The following is a 20,770-nucleotide window of genomic DNA, read 5'->3' as shown; positions in this document are numbered from 1 at the left end:
CAGGTTTAAACTGGTCAGTTGTGTTTATTAAAAATTCACTGTCATGATGGTGACAATAGTCTCAGGATCAAATGATCTGCTGTAATGTCACTGGAAACATGGACACCGTGAGATTATGACCTCAGAGCAGAGGTCACATGGAAGATCAGCCTGTCAGATATCATGTTAACTTGTGCTTATCTCTAAAATTGTTCCAATCTATTCTGACGCGGACGATAAGTGAACTAAATTGTATGGCTTTCTGGTCGCATATTGAAACACTACACTGAAAAGTGAAAACATACAAAGTGACACATTACCAAGGTATGAAGAATTCATTATGTCTGTATCAGTATCTCTATCACGTTTCACAGAATCTAATTTGATAGTTGCAAAGAATGAAATGTGATATTTCAGTAAATATTTCATCAGTGGAGTGACAGACCCACTCCTCTAGCCTTAGGTTCGTTCTGATATAACAGAGCTAAAAATAAATCCCTGAAATTTAAAAAATGATATAAAGTGACACACGTAAATGAACTGTCTTATGAAAACTTTTAAAAAGTTTTAAGACAATAAGGTGGCTTCGTATTAATCCCTACTCTGGACACATTATGTGTTAATAACTGATGCTGAACGTGAAAATGTGTGTTCCGACATGTGAGGGGTTTATAATACCCTCCATCCTCTATCCTCCATCTTCTCACCCCTGTGTTTCTGATTCTTGCCAAGTTTGTTGCTTATATAACCTGTAAATGAGAAGGTCAGTGCCCAGCAGTCATCGCCCTGGATACTTGGACATGGACACACACACACACACACACACACACACACAGAGTACATCTTGACAGGTCTATTTTGCATTACGTGTATGAGTGCTTATTTCTTACCTCTTTAGGACCTTTTCTGGCATAAACACTGGCCTTGTTGGGAGCAGTAGTCCTCATGGAGACCAAAACCTGGTCCTAATGAGGCAGAAGCTTATTTCTGGGGAGCTGGTTAACTTTGGCCAAGATTGTAGTTAGGTTAAGGTTACAGTTAGAATTAACTAGTTATGGTTAAAGTTAGGGACAATACAGTGTCCTATGAAGAATAGCTGTGTGTGTGTGTGTGTGTGTGTGCGCGCGTGTGTGTCTGTGTGTGTGTTCTTGTATGGGTGACTTTGTGAGGACCAAAAAAACTTAAACCTGAGGAAGTAAGGACATTTTGGGAAAGTGGTCCTCACATTCAGTCACCCCTAAAAGGGGCTTTTGGAGTGTTTTAGACTTGGTTTTAGGGTTATGGCTAGAATTGAGTTTGGGATAGGCACTTAGTTAGATGGTTAGGGTTAGGGGAGGGGCTAGGGAATGCATTATGTCAATGTCTTGTCATTATGCAAATGTCCTCTTTATGAATGCTACTCAAACGTGTGTGTGTGTCAGTGAGACAGTGCATGTATCAGAAGTAGGGCAACAGCAGGGTTACCTAACTCACCCAGAAAAGACATCTGGGGAATTTAAGCAGCCCTGTCACAGCTTCCTGTACACATAGCTTTTCTTTGGACACTGCAATGACGTGCATTCCTTTGGACAACCTAAACAAAGCATGTATATTATATATTACACACATGTGTATGTCTTTTTATACATAATACAACAAGATACTGCGTCATACATTCTAAATGATGTTGTTGATTATAATGTGTTTATTGGACTCTCAAGGCGTGATTTGTCCTTGGTGGACACTGAAACCCAGTCTGGTCTCACTATTTGTCTAAAAACTACATCAAACATAGCAAAAGTACCATTATCATTACAGCTATGTATAATATATAAGCAGTGTATTTATGGAGAGAGGATATACTGTATGTTCAATTGACATGAAAATACAACCATATAGATTGAAAAATAGTGTTTCATCAGTATGTTGGACACAGTGGCATTTCACTTTCAAATCCACTGACTCCACTTGGCTTTTTTATGCTGCAAGCTAAATTAATTTCCTTTTTAATTAAATGTTTGGACAGTCAGACATATAAGGAATAAAAAGGCTCAGGAAAAGTGATTTAATTTGCTCTTTACTACACATTGTATGTACAAGACAAATCCTCGAAAGGCAATACAAAATAAAAGAAAATGCATAAAACATTTATAGTTACTGTGAGATACATAGATTTAATCGACACAAAGGAAAACGTGACATTTGCCTTCCTTTAGCAATGCATTGCATTCTGCAGCAAACCGACTTCCAAGTGGCTAAGTATGATTTATTTACATGCTTGGTTGTAACCGGACCCACACGACCACGCCAGCAGGATGATGCAGTAAAAAAAACATTAAAAAGACACAAAGGTCAGTGTGATGGTAGATTTTCTTAGTTTCTGAACAGCCGATCTTGTATGGTTTATGATCTCTGTCGGATGCGGACCGATAAGTTTGTGGTTAGGTTCCAAAGAGAAAATTAAAAATATAATTTACACTGACAAACTGAAACACGTTGGACACACTCGGCACACAAACACAACAAACATCACTGGTTAGTATGTGTGGATAAAATTAGAATAAAATACGTTTGTCTGAAGAACCTGATACACAGAGACCCTGTGGCTCTGCAGCAATTTTGTTTTTTACCCAAACTCATGACGAGCAGCAGCATTTTTCTCCAGCTCAACATGAATATTATCTCATATAAATGTGAGTACACATCACTGTTCTCTCTCACACGCACACACACACACACACACACTTTTTAAGACAGAATAAATGAAAAGCAAACCCCAAGATTTACTTTGTGTTATTCTCCTGTGAATTAAAAGTTAAGTCTTCTCCCCCTCCCTGAAATTTTTAGTGATAACAGGCAGAGATCATTTGCGTTACCGTAGATAAAATATAAAATTTTCTGCTGTGACACTTTATGTACTTCCTCTCGTTCAGGCACCGTATAAAATGCAAAGACTGCTGAAAAAATATGAACTCTTGAATGCAACTTTTGGGGTCCTACTTTTGTCATTTAGAAAATGACTATGACTTATAAGGATGTAGAGGAGGGGGTTAAACAGAGCCCGTCTCTAGCTGTGTCTGGGGAGGATGTACCAATTTAAAGCCTGGAGCCAGTAAAATAACAAACAACAACTCTTTGTGTGCAAATGCATTCTGGTCCGTCCAGACCACACTTTATGGGCCAGCTTAGGCCAAAGTGCACAACCTTACTTAAACCTGGCCCATCACTGGACGATCTGAGGCATCTCACTCCAGGCTTTGGCCTTCTTCTTGGCCAGTGCCATCCATGGAGGCTCGTCCTGGGGCAAAGCGGGGGGAGGCAGGCCTCGCTGGGAGGATGTGGTCTGTCCAGGGAGACCTGCAGCTCTCGAAGCAGACTTTTCTGGAGCTGTTCTCGATGAAAAAGGTGCAGGGGTGACGGCAGCACTCGGGGGCTGGGGAGTCTTAGAGGGAGGAGATAAGGAAGAGGCAGGTTTGGGAAGAGATGTTGGGCTTGTGCAAGAGGGGGCTTTTAGTGAAACTGGAACCGTAGTTGGAGCTGAAAGGGATTTTTGGTCTGGATGTTTGGCTGTGGCAGGGGGAACGTAGGGTTTTGGAGAGACTGCACAGGGCAGCAAGTGGACTTTTGAAGGTTGAGGTGGCACTGGAGTCGGAGGAGAGAGACTTTTCCTTGCCTCCTTTTCTACAGACGCCGACGGCTTACTCAACTCCAGCGAACTCACTAGAAAAGAAAAAACAATTCGAAAGACAATCAAATAAACATTTGTATCCATAAACTAACAAACTGGAAGTATTTCCTAAAAGAAATAGAACTGACTGCTATGATATCAAACATCACTGAGACACAAAATATTTGACGAGAAGCTGTGAAACACTAATGCACGAATTGTGTGATTTTTAGACATGGGCTCTATGTTAATAACTGTGGGTGTGAAAGCGAAAAGTAATATCCAGTGAGATCAGCAGCCTCAACATTGCAGATATCATAACAATGTATTCCTGTGAGGCAACTGTGAAATTCTCCGTAATGTCCGTTGAAAGTGCTTGTTTTTGCCAGTGAGAAAACTGTGTATATTTATTATTTATATTATTATTATTGTTATTGCAATATTTATAAATACTTTTAGTGGATACAACAGGGAATGTTGCAGTTACCCCTGAGGATTACATTTGCAAGTACACTTAATTCACTCACTAACTCACTCATCTTCTACAACGTTATCCTCCACTCCCACACTCACACCCAAGATCAATTTGGAGTGTTCAGTTTTCACATACATACTACTAAATTCTACTGTGTGTGGAGAATAAGTCACTGTACATGACATTCATATATAATATATATAAAATTATATTATATATTATTAAAATTCTGTGTAAACGTTGAGTCTTAAAAGGCCCTTTCAAGGTTTAGACAACTGACTTGTGAATATGGTCAAACAAATACAATGGGATGGAGTGGAAATGCAATTGATGTCAAGTTGAGTGGTCACTCATTTAGCCCTCATCTACAAATAATAACAACAATACTGTGGGGTCAGCTGCAGTAGCACAAGTTGTACAGAAGATGGCGGTGTCCCATCACTTAAACCCTGAAATTTGGAGGCAACAATTAAATGTAGGTGCTTTAAGTAGTTACTACAGAAATACTGGCATCTGTGTGTCTTGATTTGTGTTTGCAGCTTGTTCAGTAGAATATACATTTCAAAATAAGTAAAATAATGAACATTTAGACTATGATGCTCCCATCGTACATCAGTTTCTTTTGCAGTTCCAAATGACCTGTGTGCATTTGTGTGTCTCTCCCTCACCTTTGCCTGTGAATTCGGCTGTTTTGTTGCTCTGCTCCTTGCTTGTTGAGCTAACGTATGCTGGCAGTGAAGACTTCCTCTCTTGCTCTTCCTGATAACACAGAACAGAGCAGAGGGTTATGCACATTCTTGATAAAAGCCATGGCCCTTACAAGAATAACAAGAGGCTGGAAATGAGAAAAAGAACAACATTGTAAATGTATTTCCTCCAGACGTTATTGCTCTGTCATGTCACACAGATGTCATGTGGGTCAAAAAAGACACAATAGCTCTTCTGTATTCTGAACTTTGCACCATCGACATGTGACTCTTCTTGAAAGAGGTCGTCCCATTGAGACTAATGCTCGTAATGCATATAATCATCCATCCATCCATCGTAAACCGCTTATCTGAGATCGGGTCGAACTATAGTCTATACTTTCTCTCTCACACACACATACACCCAGATGGACACACTAAGATTACCTTCTTGACAGTGATCTCATCCAGTGAGCTTTCTTTATAGATCCTCTGTTTCTGTTTGGCCACAGAGATCCAACTGGGAGACTCAGATCCAGTAGAAACACCACGAGCTGCAGCTGCAGCTGCTGCTGGGTCTGAATCAATGACACAGCAGACACTGTTACACCTAAACTGTGCTGAATCAGGAGATCTCAGTGCAAGGTCATTAACTGAGAAAGTGTTGTGTGTTCAAGTGTGTATACACACCTGAGATGCACTTGGTTTTAACTCCACTATCTCCGTGCACGTCCGGTTTCTTAGGGAGGGCAGGCTTGTTACTGACTGGATGATTTATAGAGGGTTTCACTCCGACTGGCTGTGGAGGCTCAGTTTTAGAGCTGGTTGGCTGAACTGGAGATTCAACGGCCGACTGAGCAAGAAAGGAAATCAGAATAAAGTTATAACTGTAGTTTGTAACTTTTAAATATTCAAACCATTGTCAAATTAGTTCACAAAATGCTGATTAAGTCCGTCAGCTACACACAACTCTCTCTGGGTTCCTCACCTGGTCACAATCCTGAATACTGATTTGTGAGGCAACAGCAACATTGCGTTAATAAGCAAGTTGCTGCAAACAAGCTGTAGTATGACTGAAAACACTGAAGTGCAGGTGAATCGTTTCAGAAGTGGATTCTACAACTTAAAAGAACAGGATTTGACAGGTTGAACACGTCTTGTCCCTGTTTGCTCCGGCATTACCGCTCTTTCCACACATGCTCCTTCACTCGGGTTTGATAATATTGCTTGACAGTTTTCATGTTTTCACATGAAGAATGCAACATACAAATTAAGTTACATCATTTTGGGCAATGAAGAAATCATCATCATCAAATCTTATGCACTGCGGCTATAATTATCAACGAATATTTGTATTAACTAATGTGGAATTCCAAACTCTTGGAATTCTCAGTTCAATATACCAAACAAATTAGGTGGGGGTTCATCTCTAGTGGGTGAGGGTGGACTTACCCGTCATTCAGTTACAACTGACAGTGTGCTTTTGCTGCTGCTGCTGCTGCATGTGTTTTCTGGGACAAGGTTGATTTTCATCGTCTTTAAATCAGGTATTTAAATCTCATTTCAACACTTAAACAGCATTTAACATCCCTTAGTCTTGTAATATAAAAAAAGGGAGTAGGTACTAGGCTGACAAATGTCCCGGCAGTTTTCAGAAATAAATCATAACTGTGTATAATTTGAGCATGAAGCAGGCACCCACAGTTACACATGATGTGCATGCATCTAAAACACTGTTAAATATTTGTGTTATTAATATAAAGTGGCCTTCTAATGGCTTTTTTTAAACATGGTGCCTAAAGTGTGGATAGCCACACTAAGCAGGCTATGGTTTTAGTTTCATTCACAAAGGCAAAAATACATGTTCAGTTGGCTTGAAGAGTGCAGAATGGCCACAAAACAGAAACAAATCTGTATATAATAACAGCGCAGTCACCTCTGTGTTTGCTTCCTCTGAGCTGAAGAGGTGCAGAGCGGAAGTCTTCCTCAGCCGGACTCCAAATGGATTGTCAGGGTTTCCCTCCACCACAACAGAGCTTTCTGTAGGTGGGAGGTGGAAAAGTTGGTCTGTGGGTCCACTTTATTTCAAATCAAACACACAGTTATTGTCACGTGACAGGAAAACAAAAGTGAAAATAGGACCCGAAATTACAGCTCAAGACGACGTCTTGAGAACTGTCTCCAGACGAGACAACAACACAAGCACCCAAACATATAAAACTGAACAAATGGTTGTGTTTAAAGCCGGTACCTTCTGTGTTTGCAACAGCTGAGGTCTGAGGTTTGACGGAGGGTGGAGGCAGTGTCGCATTGCTCTGGGGTTTGACAGTGGGGCTCCCGACATTCCTCACTCTACCAGGACTCAGCACTTCGACCTTAGGTGAACTTGCTGGCCCTGCTTTCACAACAAGATCCTTCCTTGTTGGAGCTTCCACATCTTCAGCTCCGGGTTCTGTGACAACAGGTGACCCAGAGGAGATGAATGCAGGTGGAGAAGAAGGAGGAGTCAAACTTTGTGATCTCTGCCAGGCCGGCACGATGGTGAAGCGGACTTTACTCTGCTCTGGACTGCTGGATGGTTGTTTGACAGTTTCCTCCACAGGGACGGGATGTGTAGCTTGGTCTTTGAGAGGAGACCTTTGCTCTTCCTCTACTTCCTCCTCAGCAGCACATTGTTCCTCCTCTGTTGGTGTTGCTTGTTGCTTTGTGGCAGCTAAAGCAGGAGGAGATGACTCAGTGAAAGTTTCTTCAGCGTCTGCAGTAGGTGGAGACTGTTGGAACAAAGGTGCAGCTTTCTCTGAACTGGGAGAAATAAGATTAATGTGGATGGTACTGGTCCTACTGGGAGAGACAGGTCCACTTTCTTGTGATGGAGTCGCACAATGTGTCTCCAGGAGAAACAAAGAAGCCGGCTTTGCAGGCACAGTAGCTTGCTCCATGGCTTCAGTTTCATCTTTTTCCACTTGTTTCTGGTCTACATGGGAAACTTCAGCTAGATTCTCATGTGCAGTTTCATCCATATCAGGTTGGTGTGTTTCCACATCTTCCTCTTGGTCTGATTGCGGTTCGTCACTCTCTACAACTGCCTCCACCATCTCAGAGCTTTCTTGGACCTCCTGCACTTTGGTAACTTGCAGATGACCGGGTTCTGCAGCGATGTCGTCGCCACTTGTGTGTTTTGTGGTGCATGTGGTGTCATCTCCAACCACAGAATCTACATCTTCATCTGCCTCCTGTGACGACATGGCAACTTCAACTTCTTCCTCTGCTGTATCACGGACGGTCTCCGTCATCTCCTCTGTGTCCTCCCTCACCTCTTCAATTGCTTCCTCCATCTCCTCCAGTCCTGCACTCATTTCTGCCTCCACTTCCTCCTCCTTGACATCATCCTTTTCTCTGTTCTCCCATTCTTCCTCATTCACCTCTGGCTCCTTCTTCACCTCCATTGCCTCCTCCCCTTCAATTGCCTCCTTCTCCACCTCTATTGCCTCCTTCTCCACCTCTATTGCCTCTCCACCCTCCTTCTCCACCTCTATTGCCTCCTTCTCCACCTCTATTGCCTCCTTCTCCACCTCCATTGCCTCCTCCTCTGTCTCACTCTCCTCCTCCAGTTCTTCATCCTGAACCAGGATGTCACATTTTCTCATGGATGTATCACGTTCCTCCTCAGGTTCAAGCTCATCCACCTCCTCTTTCTCTGCAGCTTCTTCTTGCTGGAAGACAAAGAAGAAAATAAAATAATATATAATACAATGCACACTTTCAATACTGTACTGAAATGATGACATGACGATACTCTACTATACTGGCCATAATAGGCTTATATACTTTACCAAGAGGTTCAAGTTTTTACATTTTAATACATGTAATTTTAGATGGTGCGACAATTCTTCAACACTTATATCTTAACCTCATATGTAATGAAAGTCTTCATATTCCCTTTTCCTTTTGAGGGAAATCCAAGTAGATATACAACTATTAATTACCTAAACTGTTAAATCTGGGTTTGGACGCAAATGTAACATACTAGGAGATAAAATCCTCTTCTTATTCTATTTTATGACTTGACAACAAAGTAGTTTGTTTGTTAGGACAAGGATAAGTCCATCTTCTTGCTTACAAAATAAATGGGAAAATGACTTAAAAACAAAAGATTAAAAACAGCTTCAAGTGCATGAATCTAAATATAAATAGAAAATACATACAGCATTATAAACAACTCGTTCCACAACCAGTTCTTCTTCCTCCTCTCCTTCTTCTTCACTTTTTGCCTCTTCTTCAGAGGGAACCATTTCTTCCTGACAGGGAAGAATGGAAACCTCCTCCTCTTCTTCCTCAGCGGTGTGGCCCATGGGTGGAGAACCTGAGAGAACACACTGATAGCTCACAGGTTCTTCCACGTCTGCTTCTTCTTCCTTCCCCTTCTCCTCATCCTCTTTGTCCACTACATTGTTCTCTGTTTCCTCTGTCTCCTCGTCTGTCTTCAGAGTCACACCCTCAGTCTCTACGCTCAGGGAACAAGACACAAGAGGTGTTTTCAAGGAACTCAGAACCTCCTGTAAGAACGAGCTCTCCTCCTCCCTGTCCTCCTGGCCTCCATCTTCATCTGCTTGCAGTTCCAACTCATTTTCATCCTTGTTCTCTACTGATCCATATGTGGTACCTGGAGGATCCAGTAGATACTCTCTTGCACCAGCAGGGGGCTCTGGGGTGGCACTAGAGGCAGAAATCAAGAGGTCAGCTCAACAGGATGAGAAAACAAAAACAAATCAGAGATTGAAGAGCAGAAAGCAAGGAGGAAATCACGTCTAATCACCTGGGACTGTCCAGAGAGGAGGCTCTAGAGTTGGACTCGGAGGAGGGCAGGGGCGGGGCCTCTGGGGCTTCCTCCTCTGACAGACTTTGCTCAGGGGGAGTGGAATTGTCCTGGTTTTGAGAAATATCCTGTTCTGCCTCCAACTCTGAATCGTCTGCCTCCTCCCTCTCCTCGTTGTGTCTCAACAGGGATTTTCTGGAATGCTGCGATTGCTCTTTCTCCTCCTCTTCCATCTCCTCCTTCTCTTCTTCCTCCTCTTCTCTTCTTACTTCTGGGTTCAGCTCATCGAGGCTTAAAACTACATAACAGATAAAAAAAAAAAAGGATCTCAAACCAATCTGATAACACACAGTGGCAGCAAGTACATGAGTAGTCTGCAGCAGTCGATAATTGACGACAGATAAAGTTAGACGTTATTTAAATAAGGCAGTTTCATTCTTGATTGTAATTATTTGTCAAAATATTTAAAAGTGAATTTAACTTATTATGGTTATGTGTATCAAAAAGTATCAAAATGTCTACAAAGCAACTCCACAGAAACCTCCTGACCTTCTGTCTTCTGTTGTTCTTGATCCTCCAAACCCTCTGTGATGGAGGTGTTCAGCATCCCATCCACTGCAGACTCTCCCTCTTTCAGCTCCAGCTTCTGCATGGCCCCAACATAACATCAGCATTATCAATAACCAACTGTTTTTTTAGATATACTAGCAATTTCTGAGAAAAACAGTATACATAGTATACATTGGTTCCCAACTTGTGGGTCCCAGCCCAGTTTCTGGTGTATCCTGTGTTTGTGTTACTGTGTTCTTACACTGACAGGCTTCCTCCTGTTGCAGGCTTTATGTCTCAGGCCCAGCTTGTGTTTAGCAGCAGAGTTGTCCAAGCAGGCGAAGGGACTGGCCGGTTGACTGAAGTCCCCAGGAACCACCAAGGGACTCATTGCTCTACTGGAGGCTCCACGGGAAAGCTGACAAAACAGAGAGAGACACACAGACAGAAGGTTTCACAAGTGACTTGTTAACGGAGTAAAATGTGCTCCCTGGGCTTTTTGTGGATACAAGTGCACGACTGACAATGTGTCCTTAAAACTGAGATTGAGAAGATTATAGTGTTAGTGGAATCAAAACAAACAGACCAGACCTTTAATGTGCATCTACTATCTATCTAATATCTACTGGTGGTGATCCCTGTCACCTGCTAAGTATCGAGGACCTTCTGGGGACATTTAACATCTTGTTCATGTATTAAATGAAGATGTGTCCTCATGTGGAGACACCTGGAGGTCCTCCAGTGACAAAAACTTGGATTTGTCTGCTCATGTCCAAGGGAAATTATATCCACATGCGACTGTTTCCTCAAAATCTGTCTGCTTTTGTTTCTAATGGAGCAGCTCCAGACACAGCTGGTCACATTACAGATTTGAGTCACTGCTCTTCAGACCTAGAATTATCATCTGTGTGTTTATACCAGGGGCTCCCAAGCTTTAAGAGACATTTAAGTTAGCTGGTAAGGAGAGAGAGTTGAGAGTGGTGGATGTTCACTTTAATGTGAAGGCAGGAGATAACGAAACAAAAGGAAATGAAGGATGAGCAGAGAGAGTGTTGGGGGGGGGTTTCCAGCTGTAAAAATATTAGCTGTCCTTATCTGCAGGAACAACACCAAGTCTGTCATCGGTGCAAAAGCAGCCCTATCTCTACTCTCACAAATGATCATTTTAACATATTTCCCACTGACACATAAAGTACCTAAGGGATTATAACAAGAGTTTCAGAAAACTAAAAACTGTATTTAGGAACAATTTCTACCACAAAAAAAGAAAATCTCATCTCTCTACTTGGCTCAATTGCATTGGGTTTGTGGCAGCACATGGGCATCTCTAAACCTTTTCAAATGAAAACAAAAAGCAATAGTAGATACTACAAGAGGTCAGTTGAATGAATGCTGTCAGTACAAGTAGAGATGCTGACCCCCAGAGAGTGGAATGCACCCGAACACACACACACACACACACACACACACCCTCCTCAAGCATCACACACTGAACACATGACAGTTGTTTACTGTGTGACAGACACAGTATTCATTTGTGGTCGCTGTAAGAATTAGAGCAGAGGGAGGAAATCCTCAGATGGATATCTACAATTTTAAATTCCACTCATCTGCGGAGTGCAGATACAACTTTAGTGGACCCTAAACTGACCCTGACTCCTCTGTTGTCTCTCCTGTATGCATTTCTTTTTAGCTATTTGGTGGAAATAAACACAGATGAAATATTGCCAAGTAAATCTTAATGAAATTATTAATAGGGCTGTGTATTAGCAAGAATCTTGTTGGATACATATTCTGCAGATTACTTTCCCCCTATAATGGTGTATTTTAAGAAAAGCTCATAAATGTTATTCATATAAACATTATAGTTTTTTTGTCTAGGGAGAGTGGAAGGAGGGAGAGCGAGGCCTAAAACCTGCTGACAACGTGTGGTCAAGAAGATTTCCGTAACCAATGCGGCGCTGTAAAGAATGAACGCAGTATCACGTCGTACAATACTACAATATTTTATTGTACATAACAAATCTGTCTAATCTTTCTGGATGCAGTAAATGTGAAACAAGGCTGAACCAGAACCAATCACTACTGTTGATTTTAGGCTCAAATGGATACAGTACCCAGCTATGGAAGAGTATTAGGGCCACATGTAAAAATAAATAAATAAATGAATGAATGAATAGAACAGCATGAATTCTGAGAAAAAAGTCATAATCCTGAGAAAAAAGTCTGTTTTTGTATGACCCTTTTCTCAGAATTCTGACTTTGATCCCCGAATTCATGCTGTTTAATTTATTTGTTTACATGTGGCCCTAATACTCTTCCGTAGATCTGAAGAGTATTTGAGCCAAAAATCAACAGTAGTGTTTTGATTCTGGGTCAGCCGTGTTTCATATTTACTGCATCCAGAATGAGCAGAGATTTGTACAATAAAATATTGTAGTACCTTCCGTACAGAAGCTGCATTGAAATCAACTATACTTGGAATTAAATCACATTAAAAATACCGTGTCTCCATTAAGTCGGTCTTGCTGAATGGAAAAGCTCCAGACGGTGCCACTGTGACTGCATCTCACAAGTCAGCACGGCCCTCGTTGACCTCAGGTCTGGAATGCACTTTAAAAGGGATATTTTCAGAGTTTTTTTGTGTGCACGTCTTTGTAGCTGGCCATTTGTGGTTCTTGACTGGCTGAAAATGCTTAGACTGCACTATTATTAAACGCTCATTTGTCATACTTTGCACTGTGCTTTTAACCCAAACTAAATGGATAGATGAGGTTTTTGGGGACATTTGTCTCATCACGAATTGGCACAACTTTCAGTCAGTCCTTCTAAAAGTGCTCATTGTAGTAAATTACTTTTGCATTCTACTTTTAGTGTTTTTGTTTACCTGGTCGTCATCACTATCTACTCCCTCCAGACTGATTGAACTGTTCCTCTGAGTCTGCTTCTGAGATATGGAGATAGAAAAAAGAATCAGTGTAGTGGAAGTGTAGTCTGCAGCAGTGTTCAGGTGGACGTCTCGTAGAGGGTGGGAGGTTATTCAAATCAACATGTGTGTGTTACCATGGCTGCGTGAGGTGTGGTGTATTCAGGTGGACTGCAGGGGAGACCATCGTCCTCAGACATGGTTCCAGCATCATCTGCCCTCTTCACGCACATCAGGGATGGAGGAGAGCCCAGTCTGATGGCCTGTTTCAGCTGGAGCTGCATTAAAAAAAAACCAAAAAAACAAATTAAACAACCTGTGTTTTCTTTTATCTGTTTAACAGCCATGACATTTTTTTAAATCAGTCGACAATTATCATGATAGACTGGTACATTTTGCTTTTTTTATTGACAGAAAACATCAAATATCTGTCAAAAACCTGTTATAATAATGTGTTATACGTCCAAGTATGTTTGTGCAATATTTAAACATTATATCTATTTATAGTTAACTCCAGTTACATTAGAAGTACATATTCTATTAATGAATCATTATCTGCCCTGAGATAAAAGTTAGGGTATTTCCCATGATGTCGTTATGTGTAAGGAATGGAAAAGAGCCAAACCTAAGACTAGTCTGTTTAATAAGCTACAGCTTTACAGAAAAAGGTACAAAGCGTGATTGATTCAGCCCAGAAATCCTCGCCAGTGTAGATCACATACAGTATAATTAACAGAGTGGGACCTGTGATGACAGGTAGTTGGCACTCGCCAGAGTGAGTGTTTATGTTAGCCCTGTGTGCGTGTGTGTGTGTGTGGGTATCACAGAAACTCAAACTTGTTGTTATCTGTCGCTCTGTAACAGTCACTCAAGGACTCAGTGACTCAGGTGCAAAGCAAACACGGGACAATAGAGCTTTTCTTTAGCCGACCACTAGCACACATCAAGTCCTTGATTAAAAAAAAACAAAGACCAGTGTAGTCCAAGTTCACAGTCGTTACAGTAACTTAATAAACAGCGCAGCAGCAGCAGCTCAAATAAGGACACAGGATGAGCTTAATTCACCAAAGTAGTAAAGTCATATCAGCCACTGGGTGCAAGTGGGTACCTGTAATATATTGATGCTCACCTTATAAGTTATTTAGTGTAAAAACATTTGACTTGAGCCATGAATGTGTATGTGCTTTATTCTCTTGATACAATGAGTGCAGTTTCAGGTGTTGAGATAACAATAAAGCTCCTGTGATTACACTGATTTAGAAAAACCAGTGAGATTTTTGTTTTGAAATCTGAGATTTTTGACTCTTGCACTTAAACAGTGCATTGTGAGGTGGTGGTACATTGGCTTCACTGTTACATATATATTCTACTTTTACTTGTTTAACCATGCATAGAAGATTACTAAATGTCATCGGTACAAAGGTAGAATATTGCCATTTTCACAGTAAAGTGATGAATGATTTCTTTGTTCGGAGTGGGATTCGAATGCATTCTTGCCTGCTTTCATCTGCCCTCCTTTCCCTTTCTACCTCTTCTTCCCCATCTTATACCGATGATTGTTCCCCAGCTTTGTGTTCATGTTTGGCCCTGAGTAACCTCATTTTGCTTAATGGTCCATTTGCAACCAAATTAGCTGAGCATGTAGGTAACTGGATACTGCAAAGTTCATTTGAAAGATGTATTTTGTAGCATTGACTCCTGCGTCATATCTGTCGGCAAGACTATTCTGAGAAACTGTTGTTTCATGAGTAGAAAATATGTCAAAATGTAAAATTAACTATTATATAACATGCTAAAAAATATTTTATGGCTAAAAACTTGTTCCCAGAGTGAAGATTATGATCAGGAAATCCCCATTTGCTTGTTTTCTATGGTAAACTCACTTTATGCAAATCAGTGAATTAGCTTCAACAAAATGACTTGTATCTCAGCTGTGTTTGTGCCCGTCTTGCATGACGTTTGTTCTATAGAATGCAGAGTGCATTGTCATGTCCTCCTGTGCTTGTTTCACAAAGTCTCATCTGCAATACGGACCAACACAAACATTTTCTCTTTTCCTTTTTTAGCAAATCCCCTTTAGACTTTGTTTAGTTCTCTCTTCCCTGTAGGAAGCTCAGTGGAGCAGGTTAACTAGAGGTCAGTCCATCCATCTGCGTCTCATGTCTTTCCATTTTAGACCTCAGTTGTGACAGACACTTACTCACTCTCGTCTTTTTCCCCCCCTATCTTCGGCCAGTCATGTCAGTCATTATGTTTTGAGGCACAGTTTGAACTTCTCCACAACATTTACCACATGATAAGACATTACACTGAAGTATGGATGCACCAAATGTCTCTGAGGTTGTAAATGTATTCCACGTTGCGTTCACATCCCTGAGGGGGAATCACACAATCTAAATATAAGTGAGATCAGCTGGTATCATTGTCTATCTGTCAACTCTTATATTTATTAATTCGGCTCATGGCAGCTGATATTTTCATGACCACACACACACACACACAGACAGTGATTCTGCATTTGTTTTATTATATCTCATTAAGCCCTGCTGTCAAATCCTCTTTTCCTGGAGGGAAGAGTCACAGTGGAATCCTGGACATCACAGGGATTTACTCACTAAAGCTCAAGCTTGGCTTTTATTTGAACAGCATCTTAAACTTAAAGTCCCATTTTCCTGCAGTTTAAAAATAACCTGCTATCACAATCTACAGTGGAAATGGACACAATTTGCATTGACTCTGCACTAAATGCAAGTTTACATATGGCGCTAGCTCTTGTTTAGCAGTGACGTAATGACAGTTGATTGATAATTTAGCTTCTATTCTTTTATTTTGGCAGTCCACCGGCATGATCTTATGATACGCTTCATACAATCATCAAAAATACTGTCTTTTTGTTGTGCTTTGCATTGTAGCCTCACTGTGTTGGATGCTAACAGCCTTTGAGACATTGTACATGATGCTGTGTTGGTTCGAGAAGACCGAGCAATACTTTCCAGGCCAGTTGGTGAGGCATTGCTCTTTCTTTTTTCTTTTTTGGTCAAAAGTGACAACAAAGAAGAGGGTAACCACGGAAACTTTGCCAATACTCACACATGTGCAAGTCAGCAGTCAGAGAATACAAGGATATACAAATGAGACGTAATTGTAATGGCGTAAGAGCGTGAGTACACATGCGTGCAACACCTGGCGGCCACCGAACCAAGTTTAAGTAGGAGCAGAACTGCAGGCTTGTACACACACGTGGAAAATCCAACTGGCTCTCAGCGGAATGTGTTAAGTATGAGCTGACCCTTCCTGTTAAAGTCAGAACAAAGACTCGCAGGTTCTTCATATCTCAGGTTTTGAAGTTAAAGATTGGACTGTAATTTATGCACGTGATACTTTGACCTGTAAGTATCAGGTGCCGAAGCCTAATAACTTTCTTTCCCAGGTCAGTGTGAAATAAGAATGGCAATGGGAAAATGATTAATCACCTTCATTTGAATCATTTAAAATAAGCCTGTAGACACACTAATACTGGTGTAAATGAGGTATTAGAGACCAAGCATGTATTATACTGCATGTGTTCTTACCTGCAGTGATTTCACTTTCCCATGAATGCTGTCCTGAGACGCTCCAAGAGCCTCATTGGCTTCTGACGAGTCAGAAACAAAGACAGAGTCATGCGACAAGGCCTTGCTGCCCAGGCTGATCTTTGACCTTTGGGAACAAGGAAGAGGAAAAAAATAAACAAAGCAGAAAGTGTCGGTTCACAGCTTCTAAAACAAAATAAACACGGTAAAAGAGGAATGGCTGGTGGGTTGGGTCACTGGTTTAAAATAAACACTATCAAAAATGATGTGGATTTCAAATTTCAGTGATGCGATAAGTTTCTTTTTTGGTTTAAAATATGTTATGAATAAGACTGGAGCAGATAAATCCAGTGAAACCGAGGAAAAGTCGGGAGCAGACATGGCAGGAAGTGGCACACAGGAAATCAGGACTGTCCACAGGAAAAGACACTTTACTACTTGTTATGAAAACAGGAAACCATGAGCCTCCACTGAGGAGAGTCTGGCAGAACAGGACATGGATGTTAAAGCATGCTCTTCCTTTCTTAAATAATCTCTGCCCTTTAACAGAAGGGGAGATATTTACCTAGATGGTCTCAATAAGAGTGCTGGAGTCATGGTTTTCCTGTGTCCGATCTTACCCCTTATCTTTCTCTGATCGAGTGAGCGTGTTGTTCTCCGGTGCCTTGCTGACATCGTCGCTTGATTGGCTGGCTTTCAGCCCCGCGTCAGCTCCAGCGGGCTCCTTTCTCTTCTTCCTGGCAAATAATTTTTTAAACGTCTGGAACTTGGACTTTTTCTTTCCTGAAAAGGCGAAAAAAGAAAGAAAGAAAGAAAGAAAGAAAGACAGAGAAGGAAAACGTTATCAACTGACAAAACAGTCACCACAGCTACATTTCCCCTGACAGCAGGACAGGGAATCAGCACAGCTGCACAGTGATGCGTTAATGAGGAAATTACAGACTGCATCTTTACACACTGCCCTTAGATGAACTCCTGTCTGCATAATTAACCCTGTGTTGGCGATCAAGGAGAAGCCCCACACACACTCTTGCTTGTAAACCCCTCCCAGTGGGGGCACCACCATTAGCGCTGCAGTGGAAAACTCAACAAGTCATTTATAACTCCTTAAACAGCTACAAAGTGCTTTCATTGCTTTCACTCAGCGAGGCATTCACCCAGAGGTGAACCAGCCCGTCCTGGACTCAGCAGAGCTGTGGTCTCTCTCACTGTTTCAATTTCAATTCAAACCAAATATAGTAGAGTACCAGAAGAAATTAAATGGAAAGAAAAAAAAACAAAAACACATTTTCTTGCATTTAATGAGTCTGCAGCAGTTGTGCGAGGATTTACTTGATTCAGCTGCCTCTTATAAGTCAAGTGGTTTTACATTTTATACGTCAAAGTCAGTTTAAGTTGCCTCTAGAGATGGTGATCTGTAAAATGTTAAAAGGTTAAATACTCTTAACCTTTCTAGGCTATATTACCCAATACCAGTCTTGTATAGAGTACTTCAAAGGGATACTTGCGTAAAAGTACAAGTATCTAACCAGAAAATGATTTGGTACAAGTTGAATTCACTTTTTATAATATTACTTAAGGAAGAGTCTTAAAGTACATGACAATTACTGTGCTTAAGTATCAGAAGTAATTTTCTGATATAAAATGTGCTTTTTTAAAAGTTTTATAAGTAAAAAGTATTTTTTTAAAAAGTGAGGATTTAGGATTGAGCCATGGTAGCTCAGTGGTAGGGCAAGATATCGTTCAACTGGAAGGTTGTGGGTTCAATTCCTGGCTCTGCTAGTCTATATGTGTCATTTAACCCCATGTTGCAGTGTGTGAATGGGTATAAAAAGATGTGTGAAGACAGCTGTGGCCACTTACAGTATGTGAAGCTCTATATGTGAAGCAAGAGGTTCGCGTCATGATAAATTAGCACAAGCTCTATATAAATACAGACCACTACCAACTCTTCTTCTGATTTTATTTGGTAGTAACGAGTAACAAAGATAGTTGGACGAGATGTAGTGGAGTAAAAGTCAAAGTTGCTAGAAATATAAATAACAAAGTAAAGTACAACTATGTTAATTTGTTACTTGAGTACAGTAACACAGTATTTGTACTTTGTTACATTCCAACACTGTCCAATACTAGATTCACCTGTGAGAAGTGAACTGCTGTGTTTGCACCAGAATGAATATTATGTGGCTTATAAAGGATGCTTGGTATGTAGAGTATGAAATCTTAAACCATCTTGCTGTCGTTGTTGAGAATCCTTGAGCATTCCTGCTCTAAATATATTTACCCCTGGACCCGGAAAACTGAAGTCTGGAAGCTTCTGACATTGAGATAAATAAATAATACATGACTTTGAGTCTTGGGGAAATATCGAAAAAGGAATTTGCCACAGCATCAATGTCACACACAAGTGTTTGAGATAAAGACACAAAAACAAATATAGCTCCAATCGGCGAAGTCAAGTGAGCAAATAATACAAGGAGAGTAATCCTTTCACCCTCTGCTCGACCTTGATTCAAAATTGCTCAAGATCCCATATTATAACATTAATATATTCTATATTTTATATTATCTAGGAACAATTATTTCACATGCAGCCGTCTCCAATGTTGCTTGCAAAGTCCCCAGTGTTTTGAATGACAGAATAAAGTGATTCATTTAAAAGAGAATCCAACATGCGAGTGATGACGCTGCAGTCGACTCTCTTTGCTGCAAAGGCGTAAAAATCAGGGGGAAACAGCAGCAGTTAGTGCTATTTATCGCTGCTATTTTAGGCACAATACTCTATTAAGCTAAAGGTCTATGGTCAGAAAGAGTTTGAAAAGGCCAGAACTTCAATGGAAGGTCAGTGCAGCTCATACTGTGGATACTGTGATCTCCCAAATATACATTCTTTCAGTCACAATCACACACACACACACACACACACACACTCACAATGGCATTGTGAGAATATCCAAGCTTCTTAAGGTCAACAGCGGAAGAAATGATCTCAGCGTACACACTGAGAACATGGTGACCTTTGACATGACGACCAGGACATATTATTCAGAAAGTGTGCATTATCAGCACAGGTGGAGTGAACTCACCGTCTTGTACACGCTAGCATTTTGTTAATAACACAGTATAAGTTCATAAAATCCCCCAAAGTGATTTCTATTCACTGCAAGGATGAGGGAAGGATAATTCCCAATACTCGAGTTATTATCATCCTTTACTTTTTTGAGGGTCAAAACAGGCAAACATGTTTTAGAGGACTGGGTGACAGAGCATATTAGTACCTGTCCACCTGAAACTGCACCAAATTACAGTAAACCTAATAAAGAAATAAGTCTCCAGCAATTCATTTACATCCCAACAACTCCAAGGTTGTATAGTATTTAGATATTTCTCTTTTTTCAGTCACACTTGCGTTTTTTGTACCTCGAACCTTGAATTTTTACTATTTCAGGAGCTTTACATCAAAAAAAAAACTGCTAAACTGCTAAAGCACCAGTCGGAGAGAAGTCGTCATCGCCGATTGACGTGTCGTTCAGATCGGCCATAGAGGTCAAATAAAAGGGACTCACTCAACCTGCATGTCAGCATCAGAGGACACTGTGACACTAGCACTAGCACAACAACTGTGTGTTTGTGTGAGCCTGTTTGTACCGGAGTTTGAAATGACGATGATGACAGCGATGATGATGATGATAGCCGTCTCTGTCAGTTGATTTCCTGCCAGCAGTAAGAAGATCTAGATTGATAAACCAGATCCTGTGTGTGTGTGTGTGTCTGATTCCTGTCAAACACACACTTGCCAGTGCAGTACCTTTAAAGCCAATGAGATTTTTGTCCTACATAACCTTTGGGCTCATAGCTTCTGTCTGTGCTTCAATTAATTTGAATGAATTCACATTTTAGCGAAGAAATGTACCTAATGTTCCTTAATACATAATAGTGACAATATCTGCCCTGTTAAACATCAGCTGAACACTGAGTCTCTTACCTGAACACTCTTCCTGGACCTCAGCAGGCTCCTGATTGGCCATCACATCTGGAGGTCCGGACGCCATGGCAGCACTGTCACTGCTGAGAATGAGACAAAGACCCAGAGACAGAGAGGGCATTGATGAGCGTGAATG

The 20,770-nt window shown here is 41.0% G+C and overlaps 1 protein-coding gene across 1 annotated transcript; it reads right to left on the bottom strand.

The window, feature by feature from the left end:
• Nucleotides 1-2,009: 2,009 nt before the first annotated feature.
• On the bottom strand, nucleotides 2,010-20,770 carry zgc:66433 (uncharacterized protein LOC321250 homolog). Its single transcript, XM_044040889.1, has 16 exons — nucleotides 20,635-20,770; nucleotides 17,270-17,432; nucleotides 16,650-16,776; nucleotides 13,215-13,355; nucleotides 13,039-13,098; nucleotides 10,414-10,569; nucleotides 10,152-10,248; nucleotides 9,603-9,900; nucleotides 8,992-9,502; nucleotides 8,350-8,499; nucleotides 7,038-8,307; nucleotides 6,723-6,826; nucleotides 5,477-5,639; nucleotides 5,234-5,364; nucleotides 4,769-4,859; nucleotides 2,010-3,678 (listed from the first exon to the last, which is right to left on the bottom strand). The coding sequence occupies exons 1-16, from the start codon at nucleotides 20,753-20,755 to the stop codon at nucleotides 3,182-3,184; spliced, it is 4,080 nt and encodes a 1,359-aa protein (XP_043896824.1). The 5' UTR covers nucleotides 20,756-20,770; the 3' UTR covers nucleotides 2,010-3,181.

This window comes from Solea senegalensis, linkage group LG12 (genome assembly GCF_019176455.1).
Source record: "Solea senegalensis isolate Sse05_10M linkage group LG12, IFAPA_SoseM_1, whole genome shotgun sequence".
Lineage (NCBI taxonomy): Eukaryota > Metazoa > Chordata > Actinopteri > Pleuronectiformes > Soleidae > Solea > Solea senegalensis.
The sequence above is the reverse complement of the archived record's forward strand: the minus strand, read 5'-3'. Positions and strand labels throughout refer to the sequence as shown.